Here is a 23,159-nt window from a genome sequence, read left to right as displayed (position 1 = left end):
GCTCGCGGGGGCTGGCGGACGCCCCGCGATGTTTTCTGCTGTGATGACTCATGGTGTTCTCTCTTGCCTTTAGATACCAGCCTGTTGATATCATTCAACCAACCAATCATGTATTGCCAGCCTCATTCGGGGATTCTGATTGGTACTTTGTCACAGGCATCTCTCTTACCTCCACCAATGAGTCCTCACGTAGAAAACCACCACAGCATGACCTGCAGAAACAGGGAATGCCAGGTGAATATTGACTCTTTCTCCTCCGTCTTTGTGGAACTCACGGGCCCACGGGCCTCTGTGTCTTTTTTTTTTCTCTCTCTCTCTCCTCTAGATCACGAACTGCTCAGGCAAGAGCTGAACAACCGGTTTTTGGTTCAGAGTTCGGACCGGGCCGCTGCCTCACTTGGCCCGGTGCCGCTGCTGAGAGCGGAGTTTCACCAGCACCAACACACGCATCAGCACCAACACACCCACCAGCACACATTCACTCCTTTTCCATCCAGCTTGCCCCAGACGCCGCTCATGCCGCCCTCTGCACCTCCCATGGTGCGTACCCCAGCCCAAAATGTGAGGATAAGTAGAGCATCTCTGGTCAAAAAGCCTAACCCACTCTGTCAAAAAGCAGTCCTCTTCATTTCAGACAGGCGCCCGATCCTTGTCTTTCGACAAGGCCCCGGAGAGACAGACCCTGCACTCCTGAGGGACCCCCTTTCCATCCAGAGCCACCACACCCAGCCTCCGAGTTCCCCTGCGCTGCTACCGAGCAGCAGATACCGTCTCCACGAGACCCCTGAGCCCCTCTAGTTCCCCTTTTTGTGTGTCCTGCGGTGTATTTCAGTCACCCCTTCCTCAGAGCCACACCAGCTCAATGCCACGACACACCAAACCACACAAACAAGGGCACCACAAAATTGGTGGCCTCCGGTACAAAACGCAGTCCCCCCGTGGGTTTCTGGACCACCACTCGTCTGTTCTGGGGCATATAATACTTGCTTACTTGGAGCTCTCGCCGTAATACAGCATCTGTTCTGTTTGATTAGAGTTTTGTCCCTCTCCCTCCTAATTCCCAAATCTATATTGATTTTGGCATTTATTATTTGATTACATCAACGAGCGCTAATTTGTGCGTGGCTGGTTCTTCTTGAGGGAGACATCCTCCTGGCCGTGTAATAAGCTGTAGCGTTTTTTCATTTAAGTTGCTTGTAACACAATGGGGCTTTGCTGCAGCTGTTAGAAAATTGTTAGAGATCTGGCGCAAATGGATTTTGTCAGTACTTTAAAATGCGCTCTCTCCCCATTTCTGGCAATTACTTTGTTAGGTTGAAAGAACAAAATTCGGCTTTTTTCCGTCTCAGTTTCACGCTGTATCTAAAATGTCAAAACAGTCCTTTTCTGCTAGGACTAGCAAAAGCAGGGAGTAACAACAAAAGCAGCATTTGGGAAGAACTACCAAGAACTCAAGGAAAATAGTATTTCAACACTTTTCTTTCCCACTGTTGATTGCCTGATGACATTGTTGGGTCGTAATCTGCTTAGCAGCAAAACAAAGCAATGCCATTCACCCAAAGTTCAGCCCCAGGTGTTTGCTCAGTGTACTTGTGTGTAAACACCTTCCCCTCTTTTCTTGGTCTGTGTAAAACAACCTTGAAGYTCTTCTCAGAAACCCGCTGTGTTATTTAAGAATCCTGATACCTGATCCCGCTAAGAGCTCCCTGCCCTCCCACCCGTGCCCTGTTGATGGCCGCCGTCATAGCAAAAACAGATTGCAAGGCTCTTTTGTTATAGTCCGCTCACGTCGTCTTATATTCCACTAGATCAGGTCTGTTAATCCCAGCACCAGAGAAGAGCGTTGAAATTTACAGCTGCATGTGTTCAGTAATTTATGGTATTTACACTGGAGGGGACATGGCTCCAGTAATAACTGTAATTAATGAAATTACAAATCCACTCTCCTGCACAGAGTGGTGTGGAACAGCAGCTGACTTGCCAAACAAGCAGCTTTTGGTGGGGTCCTAGAACTCCCTTTCCCTGCCCACTTCCCCTCTCCTTCCTGCCCAGCAGAATGTGCGTATTGTTCTAAAACGCAGCGTATACATGCTTTGGTTTTGCTTCCAAGGCGGTACAGGGCAAACGGTGATAAAAATAAGTAGGGCTCACATGCATGTGCGAAGGTGTTACAACCCCATGCTTGAAAGGAAAAGGTTAACAGTCACTTTCCTCTAGGGAGCACTCTCTTTTGGAAGAGAGATTTGTGCATCTAAAGCCATTAAGTCCCTTCCAAAACATATTCTGCCTCTTCCAGGATCCCAGGAAATGGGGAGCAGGTATTCATTGCCCCGTGGTAGAAACTGTGGTCTTCTGGAAGGTTTTCCCCACCTTCTAGTCTGTGATCTAGTTGAGTGCTTTAGAGGCAGAACTCAATCTGGAGCTGAACTGGGTTTCCCAGTGCTGCAGTTCCCATGCAGCTCTCTGGGTAGTGAGGGACCTGCTTTACGTGGAGCCCGCAGCGCTGGAGGAGCCTGCGGCGAGGCTCCGTAGCACCCAGAACAAGCTGGGGGCCTCGAGCTTTCCACCTCTGGTAGCTCTGGGAAGTCAGTTAGCTCCCTCATGAACAAGTACGGAATAATCAGTCAGTTCTGCTGTGTTAAATGCTGTACAGATGGGCCGTGATTATTTGTCTGTGTTGAAAGCCTGCTGTGTCCTGTACTACAGAAAACAAACTCACCTGTTTCCTTTTTTTCTCTTTTCTTTCCAGTTTGACAAGTACGCTCCCAAATTAGACAACCCTTACTTTCGACATTCCAACGTGAGTGCTTACGTTTCTAGGTGGTGTCTTTGTTACTGGTTCTGCTTGCACTTCTTTTGCTTGTTTTGAATTGTTGGGTAGTGTTTTGATTCGTTCATTCCTAAAGCTCTTTTTCAGTCTCGATTTATTTATTTTTTTAAGATAGAAAATTTTCTTTGGGCTTTGGGGGTTTTTTTTCAATCTTCGTCTACTGCATTTTTGCTGCGGCTGCGGCTCTGTATCGCTGTGCCTGGGATGGCAGAGAATGCGCAGGAATTGCTAAGTCAGTGGTCACTGCAGTATCTTTGCAGCTGGTGCTTCTCACAGTGCAGCAGCCCGGAGTGCATGGCTCTTTCACAAGATTTTGCTCAGGTCACAGGAGTAAGTCAGACTGGTGGTTTCTTCCTGGTGCTCCCCACTGCTCCAAAGCACAAAAACTCTGTATGTTCTGGGACTTGTAAAACTGCTGTATGTGCTCAGGAGAGGCCTAAGCAAAACTTAACCCAGCCCACACAACTACGAGGTGGCGCGCATGTTGCCTGTAGTTAGTGTGTAATACAGCATCTTGTGGTTCTTTTTTTGCTTTGAAAGTGAAAGCAGGTCACATTTCAAAATAGGATTGATTTGTTTACTACTGCAGAAAACTGCAAAGTTAACCAAAAAATGAATGCAAAACCAAATTATTCCAATTCCTCTAAGAATGGTGAATGCTCTATGCTTCCCGCAATAGTTCCACAAATTCTAAAGGCACACTTGGTTAGTTATTTTCAAGAAAAATGCATTATCAAGAAAATTCATCAGATGAGCACATTTTCCAAGTTTTGGCTTTGCTCTTAAAAATTTTGAAAGCAAATTTAGTGTTTATTTTCACTGTGGCACTCATTTGACACAGTACTATTTTTGTATGTGCCAAGCTTGGCACCTACCTCCATTACTGTTCAAGTTGTCCTGTGACATAAGCATCTCTCTTTCTTTTGTAGTTCTTTCCAACCTATCCTCCAGCAATGCCTGGAATGCCACCCATGCTTCCACATTCAGGTCCCTTTGGGTCACTTCAGGGAGCATTTCAACCGAAGGTACAAACTTCTTCTTCTGCAGGCTTTGTTCTTTTGCTGGGAGAGAAACTGTATTCAGAGTTGTGTCTCTGGTGATTTTATAGCACATGATTTAACTAGCAGAAGTGGAACATAGGGTTGGAAGCGATCACCCCACAGATCTGTGAGCATCCTCTGCACAAAGCAGCCAACCCTCTAGTGCACATTTTCTCTTGGCACTAGAGATTGTTCCTTGGAAAAGGACATAGTGGTTCACTTGGGAGGTCAGCTGAAACTGGAGGAGAAGCATACAGTCAAATACATTATTTGATTGAAATATTTACAACTAATATAGACGGATGAGTCCCAAATCATGTTATAAATTAATAGACTGAGATTGCAAAAGATACACCATGTTTACTCCCAGTAAAAATGAGAAATTGACTGTGCGAGTGTGGGAACAATAGAGAGAGACTGCTTTACATGGGTAGAGCAATTTGAAGGAGCTGAATTTTTATTCCCAGCTCCGACACTGTCTGACCTTGGGCAAGTCGCTTAAATCTTCTGTTCCTCAGCTTCCTCATCTATAAAATTATCCTGCAGTGGGTTTTATAAGGGTTGATTAATGCCTGCAAGCTTCTTTGAGATAGTGTGTTTGAAAGGTGCACTGCAACTGTAACATATCGTTACAACTAGCACTGATTGGCATTTGGAAATGTTGCCATGATAACCTCCATTTTCAGTGAATTCTGCAGTGTGCACTATTTTTTTTCTCCCAACATGTTTATTTTATTAAATAATTTAAAACACGTGAAAAGTATTAAATCCATCCAAACACAATAGATACATTATATAGCATTTGTTTGAAAATGGAGCATTTACTCCATTTGTAAGGTGACATGTTTGGCTTCCTTACATGCCGTGATTTTAAAGTTTCCTCATTTCGAACTGYATCTGCATAGAACTCTGCTACTGTGTTAGAAATCTTTAAGAACCAGCGCTGTATCCAGTTCTTTTCTGTTTGCCTTTGGAAGGTCATTTCTGTAACCACACCGAATAGGGCTGCGGAGTATACTTACCTAGCCGTCCTACTGACGTCAGTGGAAGTCAGTAATTAGCGACCGCTGAAAATAAGGCCTCATACAACCTTTCCACTTAATTTCRTTTTTTAAATGGAACCTGGAGTATTTCCTCAGTGCCCATCAAATGCCTTAGACTTTTATTTTCTAGACACATTGCAAATAGCAAAGTCTTCAAAAGGGCTTTTTTCAACAAGAATTCTGCATGTAATGGATACAGGCATGGAAGAATAACAGTTACATGTAAGCAGAGGGAGCAAAAGGGACAGAGTGTAGATATTTCTTGATGGAGTCTGTCTGCCAATGTTAATTGTTGCTGTTCTTGTGAAGAATGCCAGGAGGTCCCTGTGGACCCCAGGTTGTCAAGATCTCAGCTCTACTTCACAAGAAAAGGAGCTGCACAAATAAGGTGGAACTGGCAAAATTTTGCTTGCCTGGAAATAGGGCTCAGTTTTGCTATAAGGCTCCTGTTAATGAGGAACTTCTGATATACTGATAGCATGCTCTTCTGGTTTCCATCTTCATTACAGAGCTTTATAGATACCATCTTACTGTAAAAAACCATTAGACCAAAGAGAAACAGTTACACAGCAAGCAAGAAAAAGCGATCACAGACTCTATACATTTTTAAACAGTTCTAAGTGCTCTAATAAACTAGCTTTTAATTTATTTTTAATGATACATATATAGAACAGTTGCTAGTTTGAGGTTAAACATCACAAGGTCACACTCTGGTACCATGGTTAATCACTAACATCACTTCAGCTCTAGGCAGTGCTGTATTTACATAGAATCTAACATTCAAAAAAAAAAAAGGAATAGGTTGAAAAATGGATCTGCCACTTCGGCACATTATTTTCCAGTTTCTTAGAGGAGACAGAGCTGAACTGCTGGGCAAAGCCACTCAAATCTTTATTACTGCACCATTTTTCCATTCTCTCTCCCTCCTAAGCCATTTGACTAAAGCCTTCATAATCACTACAGACCTGATGATTTGATTTTGGCACGCTGAATCCTGCACTTCTTGCCTTCCAAAGCAGAGGTCTTGGTTTTGTTTTCCCCTTCCCGTGTCAGTTGCCTACAGCTGTGTGTGTAAATCCACCGCACATAAATCCAGGCTGACGGTAAACTGCTCAGTGAGTTTCCCAAAGGCCATTTCTCACAAGCRAAGAACTTGAAAAGGTCAGAAGTATTCAGTTTACTTTGCCGGAGGAAGCATTTACATCTTTCTCCGGGGGATAAACGGACAGGATGACACCATGCCATTAACATGTTGTGATCTTAAAAGTCTTGTCTGTATGATAGCTGTAACTTATTTGCCACCTTATATATACCTCAGCTGTCAGGCCCTGAGAGCACAGATCTGCCTGGGGAGGTTGTTGACTTACCCACGTACATGAGAATGCTCCTTTTAATGAATCTGGAAGTTATGTAGCCTTAGACAAATTAAAACCAATCTTCTCCCCCATACCCATAGTGTGACTGTTTGCAATCTGTTGCAATTTGGCCTAAAATATAAGTGAAATAATCAATGGGGGAAATAGGTTTAACCCCTTTGCACTCCGCTGTTTGGAGGCACCAGGTGCAATTGCAYCAGGAGTGGGAGACTGATGAATTCCAGAATGAGAAAATGAACRAGTTCTTGGGGATCAGCTAGAACAGGGCAACAGGTGGGATCCGGAGGAGGGGGAGGATCAGGGATTCGTTCAATGAGGTGTTTAATTCTTGCTGGAAAATGATGGGATAAACAATGCAAAGCTATAAAAGACCCACAAGCACCTTCTAAGGTTTCTCATTGTGCCTTGTCAAACCAAATAGATGGACTGTTGCTGTTTTAACTCTTGTATTACCTAGCCCCAGTCAGAGAGGGGCCACGGTCCAATGGTTGGAATATTGGAGGGGGACACCTGAGTTGTTCTGTTGCTGACTCTGGTACCAACTGCTGCCTGAAACATTGGGAGAATCAGTCCACTTCTCTTGTTTCCTCTCCTACTCTCTGCCTGTTTTGTCTGAAGAATAAGCTTTGGAAGGCAGGGACTGTCTCTTCCCATCCATTTACACACTGCCTAGCACAATGGGATTGTGATTTCAGCTGGGGCTTAGAGGTGCTGCTGTAATTCTATTACTGCTACTAAATAATAATAGATGACACAGTGGTTAAATGCTGTTGGCTGTCAGTAAGAGATAACATTTAGCACTAATGTAGCAATATGCGTGTTCAAAGCACAGTACAAACATGGACTAATTAATGCCATTAACATCAGATAGAGATGTTAAATGTTCCACTGGTATTAGACAGTATTACTCACACTCTGTTCTTGTCTTTCAGACTTCAAACCCTATTGATGTAGCAGGTAGACCAGGCACAGTCCACCACACCCTTCTGCAGAAGACTCCAGGGGTAGGCAACAATATATAACCTTTCTTTGAGCTTGTCTGGAGTTAAGAGTAAGCACAGTGTCAGCGTATAAGAAAAAGGGAGGGCATGTGATGAGAGAACTGGCCTTCTGGACTCTGAATGTGCAGTCAGGACACAAGTTTCTTTTTCTGGTGAGACGACAGTAGCCTCCACCGGTTTGTGAATACAAGGGGTTTGACTGACTTGTTTAAACAAAGTTAAAGGGAAATGGGGCAGGAAACCCCTTCAGGGTCTTTCCCCTAAGCACTGCTTGGAGGGTAGTAGATTTTACGCACTCCATTTCAGAACGATTATGAGGTTCAGAAAAGCACTGGCACTGTTCAGTTGCTGGCATGAAACTGCTTTGTTTATCATAAAATTCTGCTGAGTTTAGTGCAAGGAATGAAAGAGAAGTTTTAAGCCTCCTTTAAGCCTTTTGGGTTTCCTGTGTCACAGGGGACATCTCTGGAACATTGCTTTATAAATGCTTTTACTTGTTCAGAAGAAGGAAGTTCCCCACCTTTCTGTATATTGGCTAGTTTTAGAAAGACTGATTGTTTTATTTCTCCTTTTTCCATAGGTGTCAGACCCTTACAGGCCTCCAGTAAGAGTAAGTAAGGTTTGTGGGGGATTTTTATATATATACATATATATATATATATATATTTTTTTTTTTCAAATACTGTTCATGTGTTTTTGAAATTTAACATGTCCAGTAGAAAATTTCAGGCTCATCCTTTATTTAAAGCAAAATGTCATAGTTAACTCTTAGCTGCTTCTGATTAATAACATTCAGGTTAAATCCCAACCTTGTCTTGCATCCATTTATGTACATTAATAGTTCACAGTATGAAGCAAAGGTCACAGAAATAAATGACTATGAGCATGGACAGACATTCACAAGTGATCAAATTCACAGCGGCTTAGGTCAATGTTTTTTATTTGTGCTTCTGATGTGCCACAAAAACACCTTAAAGTCAGTACCACAGCTCAGCTGAAGAACAGTAACTCAGCTGTGGCACTGCTTATGCTGGTGATTGCTTGTCCATACCCTTTTCTTCCCGAAATGCAGGTAGTCGTAATAACTATGTGTGACCTAGCCTGCAGACCCAGTGCAGCAGAGATGAATGAACAGGGTTCTTTTCATAAACAATTGTTAACCATAAGTTGCTTTTTCTTAAGCACATCATACTATTCTTTGCTGCCATTTATTTTGATTGATGTTTGGGGATGCCCACATAAGAAAGAACAAGGCAGGGATCTCAGGACGCCATGAGACAAGGAAGATACCACGCATCCCACATTCTTCCTGTTTGTTTCCTTCTTAATTTAAACATCATCAGTTGCAGTATAAAAAAAAAAAAAAGTTGATCACATATTGTGCCATTTTAGTAGTCAGCTGTTCTCATTGCTTAACTGTCTGTTCAACAGTAAGGGAAATGAAACAGTCTATCTGATGTAGATTGTTAACATATCAGTTAATCTGAATTCCTGTGTTTTCCATTACAGAAACCCGGGAAGTGGTGTGCGGTTCATGTACAGATTGCCTGGCAGATCTACCATCACCAGCAAAAGATAAAGGTAAGTTTATGGAACAAAGCCAAGTCTTTTGGCTTGCAGGTTATATTTTAGTGACTAATGAGCAGAAAGCAGTTACTAGTGGTGATTCTGAAGCTTGCCTGTATTGATTAACACTTTCAATCTTTTAGCATTTATTGTAGCAACTGTAAAGTTTATCTGAGGGCAAAGCAGTTGGGTTGAAGGGTAGCAAAATGAGCAGTAAGTGTACAGCCAGAGGAAGAGAAGAAGAAAGGGAGGGGGAGGGTAATTTTGCCCAAAATCCAGCTTTTTTACAAAGCATACATGTTTAATGTCATTTCCCTTCTGTACTAGTACCTCCTGTGGAATATGGAGTATTATCCTATTCAGAATGAAATGACCGATACGGTGAAGAACATTTTACAAAACATAGAGCAGGCGAGTAGAATGATAGTTATTGTGTCAGAGGTTGTTGGGTTTGCTGCATTGCAATGGTGATGGGGGGGGGCAGAGGGAGGGGATTTAAAACGCAAGAAGTAATAAGATGTAGGGACCCTGTGTGCTAGTCCAGGCTCGAGGCTCCCTGTGCTAGGCAGAATAGCAGATAACATGACTTCCGTAGTGATTTTTTTTTTCAGAACTCCTGCTATAATTTTTTGTCCCATTAATAAAGAACATTTATTGTTTAAGTAGGTGCACTATAATTAGTGTATGTCCCTTTTTTTAGTAAGCAAACATATCATCTTTAAGCTGTATACTTATTGAGAGACTTGTATGTCTTCAACTTAGGCGCAGTTCCTCAGTCTGACTGCGCTGGCTTCTTTAGGGGCAGGGTGAAAATAGCCTCTGGAGGAGTCTCGTAGTCAGTTTTCTTCATTCTTCTCCCCTGTCTTCATACTGAGCTACACTAGCTGTAGGAAGGGCATAGCCTAGGAAAATCTCTTTCCAAACTGGAGCAGCAAAACAGACAAGTCCATCATCCAACTCTCCAGGCTTCTGTCGGCAGCTTTCAGCCTGCAGAATATTTTTGTCAGGCTGAGGCTGCCGACTGATCCGGGGGTGCAGCGCGCTCAGTGTATCATGTTGCATGCTCCGCCGTGTATGCCGAGGGGCCACGAGCTCGCTTCAGGCCTTATTCGTGTGGATGAGGCAGGCAGCTGAGAGGCTGTGGAGTGAAGTGGCCTTATAGATGCTGTCAGAGCATGACGGTGGTACGTGAGCAGAGACACTGCTGTCACTCTCACTAACTCTCCCTGGCAGTACTAAGCAGGAGTGAGCCTGAACTCCCTCTCTTTTTCTCCCATAAAAAAAGGACACGTATAATGAGATTGCTTTTGTATCATTTGACAGCAAATGCAGCTGGATCCCCACAAGCTAGAGATAGGTGGTAAACTCGACCTGTTCAGCAGACCTCCTGCCCCCGGGGTGTTTCCAGGCTTCCATTACCCACAGGATCTCGCCAGGCCTCTGTTTTCAACCACAGGTAAGGGAGGATCATCATTTGTCACAGAAAAGAAAACAGTCAGTGTATTTAATGTGTGTCTCTACAGCTATGTAATTGAAGCAGGCAAGATTGCTACACAGGGATGTGGAAACACTAGGGACTAATCTGAACTGGGCTGTTAAAAGAGATGAGCCACTGGGCTATGCTCTGTCTGCCACCTCTAATGCAGATTCCTCTGAGTGTCACTGATCCTCAGCAGTGTGTCTGTGCAGCTGGTTTTTATGTGCCTGGCTAATAGGCAATAGAGTGATTTTATAAAGCAGTTTTGACAAAAAGCTTCAAAATGTTTCCATTGCACAGGATTGGAAATGGCACTGGCTTCTTTCTTTCCTTTATATTTGCCAGTTGTTCTTCTCAGCTCCTCCACTCACCACGTTTCTGTTTGTTTTCTGAAAATGTGGGTTTTTGTAAAATAACAATGTCAACAAATGTTGACAAATATCACAGAAAATGTGTTTGTGAAAGCTATGTTTTCTAAATGTGAAATCCCCCTATGTTCCACATCTCTAAGGCTTAAAATGGCATATTGAATTTAAAAAAACCCTATAATTTATATTGATCAATTGCTTTCCAATATATTGGAGAAATAATTACAGTTAACATAATTACCAAAATGCAACCAAAGTTTCACAGCACTGTTGTGGGTGGCTCTGCAACTTTGACATTCTTGTTTTGGAGGTCACTGCTTCTATTCGTGTTGGTGCTGATCTACCAAGTGTTGTTTGTGTTCTGTTCCCAAGGCTTAACTTTCCTCCTAGACTTTTCCAGATTTTCTTTCTGTGTTTAAGATGCTGAAGCAGCCTTCTGAATGAGCTATATCAATTGATATGATAGAATTTAGCTCCTTATGTCTGTAATTAATTGGCAGCTAATGTCGTTTTCTTTTCTAACTTTACTCTGCTTTTATGATGCATTATTACTTTCTCATTCTAAGTCAGACTGTAGACATGGTCATGTTCAGCCCTGATTCAACCCTGCTGAAATGATTGAGGTTAGATAGAAGTGTTACAAATTTTGTCTCAAACCTGACAGAAAACTGACAGATTAGAATCAAGCTGAAACCTCAGTGAGATCTGAGACTCAAGTGCAGGTATCAGATAGCCTTCAGGACCTCCGCTATTGATCCAGTCTGTGTTTCAGCCCTTATCTCTGGATGGAAATTCTTAAACRTCAGACGGAAGTTTCCACCATAGATAACCAGTACTGATAATACTTGTATATTGTAGGATGCTGCCCTGTATTTTTGTATCTGTAAAGGCACTTTGATAGTAGGGGCCAACATACTTATTGCGGCTGTTTGCTTCCACTGTCTTCAGTCTGTCCTGTGTTCTCATTACAAGAGTCTTGTTTCACGTGTGGTTTTACTATTGAAGACTGTATTGGACAGAGTTTGACCATAAGAGGTAGAAACAGTCCGTTGAGTCAAGCACCAGTCCAGTTGGTATCTTGAATTTTTTCTCTTTTAAAAATGCAAGCATGGTCTGCTTCTCCATTCGTAAAAGCAAGAGGGGAGATAGTATGGAATAGATTTGTTAAGGCAAATTAATAGAAAACTTTGCCTTCACTGGAGATAGATATCCTTATAGCAACTAGTCTCTGAGTATATTAATCACAAGAGCCATCACACAGTAAATCTAGGTAAAGAGTGCTATCAAAGTGAACAAACATTGCAGCAGTAACATATAGATGAATAAATCTTCTGCTCTGCAATATCTGAGGCATTCTTTTCACCTTATCGAACAAGCATGTAGTTGATGTGAATCATTGGTTCTGCTGCATTGCCTAGTTACTGTGGGAGACATAAGTTATCTTAGGGCCACCTGTCTTCAGGACGGATGTTGAGCTGCCTGGCAGACGCTGTATTTAATAACTACCTGACAGCCTGCAATGCTGCTTCTGGCTTTCTCGGGAGGATTTTTTATTATCAGCCTGTGTAGTTGAGTTTGTAAGCCATCTCCTTTGAAGAAATCTCCCATCCATTATACACCTTCTGAAATCTTAAAGGATTAGAAAGATGACAGTCTCCATCCATCTTGGAGCATTGGAGCAGTCAGAATGTTTATAGATAACTTGAGGTTTCATTGCTGTAGTTGCTCTTAAGTTTCCTTAACTCATTTTCTGCCTGCTTAGGTTTGTGGTGCCCGAGTTGGTGAGGGACTCGCAGCTCTCTCCCCCTCAGGCTTTATGGTCTGCTCATGTTCTGGACACATCAGGACATTTTACAGTGACCTTCTGTTATTGGGCCCTGTCTCCAAGGCAGGGCCAGGCCAGGGCTGACCAGCACCAACCCCGGCTTGGGCAAAAGCCCACTCATCGCAAAGAGGCGGGAACGAGCTGTGTTTGGGCTGCACTTCCTCCTGTGTGCAGTGATTTCTTCCCTCTGTTCCCTCTGCTTTCGCTGTGACCTTTCATAGTGCTGCATCTCTCAGGTATCCTACTTGTGCTAGGGCTGATGATTTTGCCTTGCAAACAGAGCCACGTGTGGATTTGAAGGGGGAAACATTTCCTTCCCCCACAAATCCTGGCCACAGAAGCAGCTGCCTCCACAGTGAGCCCAGCTGGGGGGCCAGAAGCTCCCGCAAGACGAGTGGGAACAGCGAGTGGGACTGGAGCCGGGGGCAGGAACTCACCACTGGTGGGAGGCGTTTGAGTGGGCCACAAACCAGGAGAGGCAGAAATCCTTGTGGGGAAGGCGACTGGAGAGCTTGAGCACCACGTGGGGAGGAAAAGGACAATAATCCTCTTATGCTAGAAGAAAAAGTTGTCACTTGGGAAAGCAGTGATTGGTTAAGCCAGCCCTTGTTCATGCCCRGCATGGCTGCTGCTTTTTGCCAGAGCCTCCCTCGTATATAACCTCCCTGTCGTAAGGGAGGTTAACTTCTTACCAACAAAATACATTTTTAAAGTATGCGAGGAAAAGAGCACTGAAATGTGACATCCAAAAGCTTTATTTAGGTGTTGGTCTATTTTGCGCATGACTTAGCCTGTCCTCAGGAAAGTGCTGCCTCTGTCATTGCCTGGTATTACTAGTTTCTAACAAAATGGGACAGTTAATGCATATGTGTGACAGGTCTTGCTTTCTGCAAGGGAACCAGAAGTTGCAGTTACATTCAGGCAGCATCCAAAAGTTACGGTTGTTGTTAATTCTGCTTTGTCTGCAGCAGCAGAAACATTAGCATGGAGAAGGCCCCAAAAGGACATTTGCATTCCAGACATTTGCAGTCTGTCTAGTCAGCGTAATGCTGGAGCCGCAGAAACATTTTGCTGCATACATCCAAAACATAGATCTTCAAAACTCGACTTCAGGTGTTTCCTGAAAATGTCTGGACTGATCTTAGTGTGCTGTGCCAGACCCAACCCCAGCTAGATTCCTCAGCCACACTCTCATTTGCAAGATCTGCGTGAGTCAGTCTTCCTCTGAATCCCATGTATCCCTGCACAGGTGACACTAGTGCTTTTCCTATGATGCGGTTGCAAGCCCATTCAGTTCGGTGTGTGTCTACCCCCAGGGGAAACAAGACTCCCATTTTCTGCGTTGGTTTTTCCTTCTGAAGCCCATCTGAGCATGAACCTGGTCAACCCTGAAATACAGGACAGAGTAGCTTGTTTCAGCCCATTCTTTCCCCTTGTGTCAACCTAATGCACTTCAGTGTGCTAAGCAGTAATGTTCCTTCCCCACAAGGTAGCATGGTACCTTGGCAATGASCAATGTCTAGGAAAGAAGTAAAAAAAATGCAAGGGAGTCTGTGGATGCAGAGACAGATGTGAGAGTGTAGATGGAGATCTCATGGGAGAGGCATGATTGATGCTCCCTGTGTGCCTGTCATTAACTGCTTTTTCATATAGACTAATCAGTCACTTCAGAGCACCTTCTGTCTGGGCCCATGACCTAGAGTGACCCTTTTTCATGTAAACACAGAGTAATGAATGATAACGCCAAACAAAGAGATTAACTTCCCCGTTATTACAGGTGAGTGGCAACATTCAGCACGAGGTCTCCTGCCTCCTAGCCTGGTCAAACTCCTCTAAAGAGCACTTAGAGAGTTTCTACCTGTAGCTCACTGAGCTGGTGTTTGCRGTTTTCCCCCACCTGTGCTATGCTTAAATCTGTCCTGTGCCTTTGTGTCCAGTTCTTGAATTTGCTGGTCAGGACCTTTGTGTATGCAACCAGTTACCTGCCACTGAACTAACAAGGGACCTTGTTCTCACAGGTGCGACACATCCAGCCACCACCCCCTTTGGTCCTTCACCTCATCACAGCAGTTTCCTGCCTACTAACCACTTGGCAGGTAAGTGTAAGTAAACCCTGCCTTCACCTTTATACCTCTGATCCCTTCCTGGCTCTCTGGCTCGGTTCTGCCTGAGGCACTCTAGCTCTAGCAGAGGGAAGGCTTAAACTGTCTCAGGAACCAGAAGCTAACTAGGAAGTCCTCCCACCCACACCACCTTCCCCAGCACACCCGCTGATCTCCACCTCYCAAGGGGAGGCAGCAGGATTAGGACACTCCTCTGCTGCCAGGAAAGAGGGTGATGCAGAACGGGCAAGTCCATCACCAGTGGGAGACTGCACACGGGCAGAAATCTTAGCTGTAGAGCCCTTCTGTGCTGCTGAATGTGCTCAGGGAAACAGTGGAAATTTCAAAGGTACCGTGGTTTAAGCTGGGCTCCTCCCATACCATTTTCTACCTATGTAAGTTCTTGGCTAGGTTCTTTATTTAACTTCAGTGAACAGTTCCTGGCAAATAGCTGTTCTGCACATTTTGCCTGTCTTTCTGTTTCCTAATTGGCAGTAAGTAGAGCCTGATTTTCTCAAATTTCCTCATTCTCAAAGCTCACAAGCARCTCATTGCCAATTAAAGTTCAAGCTCTGTTGATTAATGTTTTAGTAACACTCATCCAATCAGTAAATGGAACATGCCACGTGACCTAGTAGACTTTTTTTCTGTTGCAAGTGCCCATGTTTACATCAATTCCTGAACATTCAGTCAAAATTAACTGTATATCTACAGAGTCACTCAACTACCTAATACCAAAGTGGAGAGGCAAGGACAGCTATTTAAAAATAAATAAATAAGCAAATAGCTGTTTGCTTAAAAATCCAAGTTATTTGTATTATTTGCCTTGATATTTTCAATATAAGGATATCTGTGAGGAAGCAGAGAGTGCCTCACCTCCTGTTGCTTACATGGCAAGTTAAAGATTTTAAAGGGACAGTCAAAAAGTCAGCAGAATGGGAAGTTGTTCATTGATCACTGGTAGGAAAAAGACTGAGTATACTGGTATATTTTAACCCATAACCATCTCTGCAGTGCAGAGATGTGAGTCAGGCTATATCTGCTCAGAGTGGAACCTCCTCTGATGATGGTGCCTCTAAGAAAAAAAAAAAGCAGGACTTTTTATAAGACAGGTATCAGTAGCCAAGTAGTTGGTTGTCTGAGTAGGAAGGCTAAGATTCATCTTCTTCCTCAAAGGATACAAACCTCCCATCTCCTTGTAATACCTAAGACTACACTATCATTTCCTCCACCATAAGCTATTATGGGAGAAGATTTCAGCACAAACAGGCCCACAAGGCTAGCCGGTGTCAGGATGGATGTCCGTAGCAATTACCTTAGGACTGTCTTCCCACCATTACRCAGAGGGCAGAAAGTTGTATACAGAAACAACAGTGAAACGATGTGTTCCCTCAATACGCTGACCAAGGACCCTGCTGAGGTGGTTCTTTCAAGGCAGTTGCAATGCTTCTACTATTGCTGCTACTGATAAGGAAAGAGAGTTCAGCAGCAGCCACCCTAATTTCAGCTATTAGACCTTAATTTCTAGCTCCCCTCTGACTGGCATACAAAAGTTTATTACAGCACCTGTTTGCAGAGTGAGCACTGAATCCCTTCTCCATTTTAACATGCTGGGAATTTTCTGTGCAAAGAACCTTGCAATGAGAAGGATCAGCTTTAAGTCTGGCCTAATCCTACTTGGATTCAGACCGTTAAGAAGGGGAGGGGTGCGTTTCATTCTCCAACATTCTTGGCTAAATGCCTGCTAAATCCCTGTTTGCCTTTCCAGATCCATTTAGCAGGTCAAGCACCTTCAGCGGCCTTGGGAACTTAGGCAGCAATGCCTTTGGAGGATTAGGCAGTCATGCTCTGAGTAAGTACTGGCTGGGTTACTGCAGACAAACATCCCTTCCAGAAAAGCCACATGCTAATATTTACAGCAGCTGGTGGTAGTTTTTAAAGAAGTTTGTTTCCTAACCTCCATTCTCCTATCTGAAAACACTGCACCTAAGATTTCCAGGTCTCTGCGGTGGGAGCTTTTCTGCATGTTACACATATCAATAGCCGTGCTTTGTGTCTCTTCACTGCTGAAGATTGCTACCTTGTGTGTTCCTAGAGGTGCTAGAGCTGCAAGACTCGCTGTGCTCTGCTACCCTATGGGCATGTAAAGTAACACCCTTCAACAGCAAAGATGCACAGTRGAACAGCTATTGATACTTCTTCTAAATCACTGTGTAGACTTTCTCTGTAACCATTGTCTGAAGTTTAAATTACCTGTCTAAAATTATTTTACTTTAAAAACATATTAATCATAGGCAAGGCATGCTTGAGAGCCACAAGTAAGAGAGCATGCTTTTGCATCTCATGGTGCAACAGGAATCAGTTGAAGACTGATGGAGGAAAATCAAGTGACTGTTCTAAAAATCCTACAGCCAAGCTCTGGTTTTTATACACACACACATACATACCACCAAATAGTCTGATTTCTTTAGCAAAAACATCCCTGAATGCTCAGCTGCACAAGTTTCTGCCAGTGAGGGGAGCTGAGGAAGAGTACAGCTTTTGTGGTGGAACCCTTGCTGGGGTGGGGGGSACAAGAGAAGCTGGGCATTTTTAGTCATCTCTGAGTTATTCAGATGTGTAGTTAAAGCTTCCTCCGCGAGTAGTCTTAAAAACAGCTGGTGGATCTTTCAACCAGTGTTGGRGGTATCTCTGTCCACCTGCTAGTAGCTCCCCCACACCATTAGCTCCAAATTAAAGTCTTGAAAGGACAGTTCTGGTTGTAATTAGCATTGTGCAAAATTTAAATGGAATTATTTGGGTTGAATTATTTTTAATGCTTCCTCCTCCCCCCGTTATTCTAGCTCACAACAACATTTTTACTCACAAAGATGGCCCAAACCTGCAGAATTTTAATAATCCCCATGAGCCATGGAATAGGCTTCATCGGACCCCACCATCCTTCCCAACACCACCACAGTGGCCCAAGCCAACAGATTCGGAGCGAAGCTCCTCAGTGACAAACCACGACAGAGACAGAGAGCGGGAGCGCGAGCCTGAGAAGAGGGATCTTTCTCTGAGTAAAGATGACAGAGACAAAGAGCGGTAAGTGGTGGCATGTGCTTTGAGCAGTTTCTCCTAGCCCTCTTTTTTCTCTGTATATTTTCCAACTTTTCCTTCACCCTCAGTTCTGATATTAAAATCATCTTTAAAGAAAAGCACTGTTTCTCTTTGAAGTAGCAGGTATGCACGTCCCTCAAATAAGCACAAGTTTAGTGACAAAAACAAACCTCTTTGCCTTTTAGAATTTGTCCTGTCTGGAAATAACGTAAGCCAGTGCTTCAGTCCCTGCTAATAAGCTGATAAAAAGCACCAGGCCAAGGAAATGAACATGTCGCTAAGTTTTCAGGGTATGCTTGAATGTTCTCAGCAGCCTCCTTCAGGAGTGCCGTATATCCTGAAATTGTGAAGGTGGTATTGTGACAGGTCCTTTACAGACAGTCACCTTTCCCATTAACATACAGATACACTGATGAATTCAAATGTTAGCTGGACAATAATGAGGTAAAAATGCAAATGCCTCTGTCTGGATCATTGTGCCTGAATCCATTGATGAACTTGATTTCAAAAATTTTAGTGCAGAAAAGCCCTCATTAATGATGGCAGAACTGTATCACCTGGGCTATAGGTGTTTCATTAGCTTCCAGCTATATGATTTTCAAGCTGTAAAGCCCTTTATATTTCAGAGTCTGGTTGCCTCCAACAGGGTACTTCTTTGTAGGCAGTAACAGCCTGCACGACTTAGATGTGTGTGTTTGACTAGTGATGGGGATTTCATAGTTTGCCTAGAATGTTTCTAATGAGCTATTTAGGCAGTGCCTGTAAACAATAATACATAGAAGCAATAGGCTGAAAATTATCTTCCTCTAAATGTTAAATTGTATGACACCTTTGTATGGATAGTCATTTGGATAGGAAGTTCCCTTGTTGGCTATAGCTTAATTCATTTGCAAACCTAGGTTACTTCACTCTCAAGAGTGTTCACACAGGGGTTAACATCTCTATTACATATCTATTAATTCAGCTTAAACTGTCCCCAGCATCCCTATTTAGACCTGGTTTTAACAAACTACATCCTTGACCAATGATCAGAACTCCCACTGTGGGAGAACTCTGGGTTACTAAATGTAATTGTAAGGGATGAATACTCACAAAACTCCCCAAAACACTTCTGGTTTTCAGAACTGTGGTGTTTTGGCTCACGAAAAGAAACCCAGCATAAAACTTGAGGGTTTCTCAGCTGTATAATGCAATTCTCTCAATCACGCCATCGTACTTTGCATTTAAAGTATCTCTAACTTAAGAGCTTGCAACATGCTTTTAAAGGGTGAGCATTATTTATTCCCCTCTGAAAGAGGTGGGAGTAGCTGAGACTAATCGACTTGCCCACAGATAGAGAGGTGCAGTTAGAAACTCAGACCCCATTTTCATGCCTCTCATTTTAAACAATGGACATTGTCATCAAATCCCTTGTTCCTCATAGCAGGCCCTCTTGAAACAAAAACCAATCAGTCAGCTTCATGGCCTGTCTGGGGATTTTCTTCCTTACGCATCTAGCTTAACTGCCAAAACTGACCATAACAAACTCTCCTGCAGCTGCGTAGGAAAATAAGCATTATGTTATGGCTGCTTGCAGGCGATGAGGCTGTCTCATGAAAGGCCTGCATACATTTCTGTCAGCTTCCAGAACCACTCTGATTTGTGTTCCTGGATCCATGTCACACACAGGCAGTGTWACTGAAATCTGCTTTAGGAAAGAAGCCTGGGTTGAGAATGTTATAGCCAAGAAAATCATTGGCAGCAGAATAGATGTATATTAAATACCCCGAAATCATCTTTTTTAAACTCTCCTCCTTGCCCTATGTTTCTCAGTGAGCTGGTCTTTCTCCAGAGGTGAGAATGTACTGTTCTTTCATGTGCGTCCCCAATTTATTCCCCATCTTGTGGACATTTAACATTTTTTCAGAACCTTAAAAGCAGGTAGGGCATTTCTTTAGTGTACTACCACAGCTATAGCTGATGCTAGCAGAGCTTTTCAAATCATTTTCAGAGCAGTCTCTGTTCTGCATATCCAGCATTGCATGCATGTTTATTCACACCAAACAAGAAGGTATTTTCTGTCTTTATACAGAGACCTCATGGATAAAAACAGACATTCAAACAGATCCTCACCGGCATCAGCTCCAGTGACGCATCAGATAAGCAATCTCATCCGCAGCAACAGCCAAACTTCCAGCGATCCCATCAGGCAGGTCAGCCTTGGTGAAAGGGAAAGGTCCAAAGAACCAGAGAGAGAGCACCCTGACCGGCTGAGAGAGCCACCTATAGCAGAACACAAGATTAAAGAGAGCCGTTCCCCAGTGAAGGAAACTCCAAGCCATGATAAGAGACCCTCTGAGGACAACACAAAGCCAGTAATCCAGTCTGTATCCCCATACAGCAAACCTGCACTAAGTGAGAGCTTGAAGCTTACCAATCTAATGAGCAAGGAAATGGAGAGAAAGACAGAGCTTCCCAGTGACCTCCAGAAGATTAAGAATGACATCAAAGTCAAAGAGGAGAGGAAGGAAGACAGTGATGTACTGGTGGTAGGATCTGAACCTTCCCAGCACTCCCGATCAGTGGAGCATCCCCCACCACCTACTTTGCATGGATTATCATTGCCTCACTCGATGGCTGCCTCTATGCCTATCTCCATGGGCAGTGTTCACCAGATGAACAACATGAATGTGCTGGACCGCAGCAGAATGATGACCCCGCTCATAGGCATGAATCCTTTGTCAGGAAGAGAGAGGCTGCCACACCCTGGATTTTCTTGGGACCCTATGAGGGACCCATTGCGAGATGCCTACCGGAACTTAGACCTGCACCGTCGGATGGACTTCCAGCTCCGGACGGATCCTATCCACAGGTTCCCTACCACCTCTGGATTTTACGACCATGAGCGTTCTTATAGAGACAGGGAGCCACACGACTATAACCATGAAAACCTTCTTGAAGCCCGCCGAGAGCAGGAGCGGTTGCGGCAAGTGGAGGAAAGAGAGCGCTTGCACTTACGGGAAGAACTTGAGCGTGCCAGAATGCACCACTTGCACTCGTCCCCTATCGAAAGTCACCTGGCACACGTGCCATCCTTCATGCCTCATTTAAGCGGGATGCATTACCCCAGACTGAGTCCATCCACTGCCATGCACAATGGGATTTTAAACAGGAACCCACCAACCGCAGCGCTGAGCGCCCCACCGCCTCTTGTACCAGCGAGCAGCACCAGACCTGCCTCCCCACGCAGGACTACTCCACTCACAAACTCAGAGTCCAGGGACTATTCCCCCTCTAGGAACCCCAAAGAAGTAGAGGCACGATAGTCCCCAACATTGAATTTTAAACTCGCCTGTACATAAAACAAACAAACAAAAAAAAACAAACAGGAAAAAAAAAAACAAAAAACAAACCTTTTACAAAATGCACTGCTGTAAACTTTTTTTTTTAATGTAAAATTTGTAGAAGTTAAGCACATTTCCATAAATAATGGGGTCGGGGATGCAGACTTTCCAACAAGAAGGTTGCTGAGAATGGGAATTTAATATATAGGTATTGATTTTTGGTTTTGTTTTTTGTTTCTGTGCTAAAAAAAAAAATGAGTTAAAAATATCAAGTTTGTACATTTTTTCCCAAATGTGAGAAACATTTTTAATGGATTTGTATTTTTTTTAATTTTGTGCTCTTTATTCACTTAAAAAAGAAGAAATTTTGCTTTTGTTTTTAGTTAAATTTGCATTTTAAAGGCCTCAGATCCTTAAGAAAAAATACCCAGGGTTTCTTAAAAGTATTATTTATGGAAATACTGTAGTTTTACAGTCCACTGTGAGGTTCCCTTCTGAGGCCAATTGATCACTTACCTTGGTACTTTGGAACCGAAGTTACAGATATATATTAAAATATTAATAATAATAATAATGTACAAAACTGTTTGTTTTTTGCCTTATTATATTATGCAGAAATTTAAGAGGAATTTTTTTTGACTTCTTGTTTTAAACAAAAAAAACAAAGAAAACAAACTGTAAATATTCTGTTAATATAAATGTACACCAATATTAAATTCTTAACATAGGTAGACTTTATAAAAATGGTTTCTAGAACCACTCTGGTTATTTGTTAACATGGTTACAACTCATACTCTCGTCACAGTCAGAAATTCACACTCAGAAAGCTAAGTACGGCATATATACTTCAACTATGCAAGAACTCGGAGGCAGGTCTTAGTGGATGTTGGGGGGAGGAAGGTTTTAAAAAAAAAAAACACAACCCAAAACAACCAACTCGCAACGATGGAGACAGAATGGAAGTGGCATGTGAACAGGAAGAAGGATGCTTGTGTTTAACAAAAAAAAAAAGACTGAATTTTTTTGTACAACACAAGGGACAGTTCGTCAAGGAAAGAGAGACACGCTCCTGGAAGGGAATTTTGGTTTCCTACTTTTCAAGCTGGCAAAAGCAGATGGAACTGGCACAGTACCATGCGGCAGACCCTTTCCTTATTTTTTTTCCTTTTTTTTTCTCTTTTTTTGTGTTGTGGGCAGGATCGCTGGCAAGCAAGGACAATTTTCCGTGGACCCCTTGTGCTAATTGTGCAGTGTTCTTATTGGAATCTGTATACAAGACAAAGTAGAATTTTAGGAGTGCAAAAAAAAAGTCTAATGGTTGATTAAAAAAAAAAAAGAAATTCTGATATATTATCTATAGTACATGAAGACCATAAGCAAATGTTTGTTTCAGTGTGGTTCTGCCTTGAACTGCTTTTTGGCATGATTTATTTTTTATTTCCAATTTTACTTTTCATCCATATGTAAATTTTGCCATGTTTTACTTGCTGTACCATCCCCCCTCCCTTATTTTATTTTTCAGTGTCCATGTTTTATATATCCTGGGCTTTTTCTCTCTAGTTAATTCAGCCATCCGCTACTATTTTCTTGGCTCTGTAACTCTTGTTTCCCCCCCCTCCCCGTCCTCCCCCCTGCACCCCCTGTAATTTTAAACATTCAGTTTCCTTGTAGATCAATGAAGATAAATACAACATTGATTTTGGATGAAAAAGGTAGTTGAGTGTTTGTGTGTCGCAGCCAGCCCTGTTGACTCGGAGGCTAATGGTTTATCGACGGCGGCTCGGAGGGGGCCGCACTGGGCCGCGGGTTTCGGGGCGCCGGCGCRAGGGCGCACGGACGCACGGACGCAGAAGGGAGCAGCGGCTCCGTGCAACGGCTCGCCCGAAGGAGCTGTGCTGCCGGCGCAGCGCAGGGCAGGCGCGGCCCAAAGCGCCGTCCTCCGGCTGCCCTTTCCCTCGCTTCCCAGCTTTTGCGTGCAGGCTGGGAGCGGGCGTCCGCAGGGGACCTGGAGGTGTCGCGAGCCCCCTCCCTCCCTCCCTCCCTGGGGGGCGGCTGCGTTTTAACAGCATGTCACAGCTTCTGTTTTTAAGTTTGTGTGTGACTAAATTA

The 23,159-nt window shown here is 43.4% G+C and overlaps 1 protein-coding gene across 20 annotated transcripts in view; it reads left to right on the top strand.

Moving 5' to 3' along the window:
* The window catches only part of FBRSL1 (fibrosin like 1), a 404,406-nt gene extending 381,645 nt beyond the window's left edge, over positions 1–22,761 (top strand). For 6 of the 20 annotated variants that reach the window (XM_026091846.1, XM_026091843.1, XM_026091838.1 and 3 more), the window contains 12 exons: positions 326–561; positions 2,750–2,800; positions 3,760–3,855; positions 7,222–7,293; positions 7,871–7,909; positions 8,800–8,871; positions 9,184–9,267; positions 10,180–10,312; positions 14,545–14,628; positions 16,397–16,480; positions 17,472–17,712; positions 19,799–22,761. In XM_026091846.1, the coding sequence (XP_025947631.1) occupies positions 326–561; positions 2,750–2,800; positions 3,760–3,855; positions 7,222–7,293; positions 7,871–7,909; positions 8,800–8,871; positions 9,184–9,267; positions 10,180–10,312; positions 14,545–14,628; positions 16,397–16,480; positions 17,472–17,712; positions 19,799–21,032 (2,426 nt within the window). In that variant the 3' untranslated portion in view covers positions 21,033–22,761. Of the gene's footprint in view, positions 1–73; positions 235–325; positions 562–2,749; positions 2,801–3,759; positions 3,856–7,221; positions 7,294–7,870; positions 7,910–8,799; positions 8,872–9,183; positions 9,268–10,179; positions 10,313–14,544; positions 14,629–16,396; positions 16,481–17,471; positions 17,713–19,798 lie in introns of all 20 variants that reach the window. The other 14 variants (XM_026091849.1, XM_026091837.1, XM_026091833.1 and 11 more) reach the window with 13 other exon arrangements.
* Positions 22,762–23,159: the final 398 nt, after the last annotated feature.

Source organism: Apteryx rowi, unplaced genomic scaffold (assembly GCF_003343035.1).
Source record: "Apteryx rowi isolate R43461 unplaced genomic scaffold, aptRow1 scaffold_93, whole genome shotgun sequence".
Classification (NCBI taxonomy): Eukaryota; Metazoa; Chordata; class Aves; order Apterygiformes; family Apterygidae; genus Apteryx; species Apteryx rowi.
This window is presented reverse-complemented; position numbering and strand designations above follow the sequence as displayed.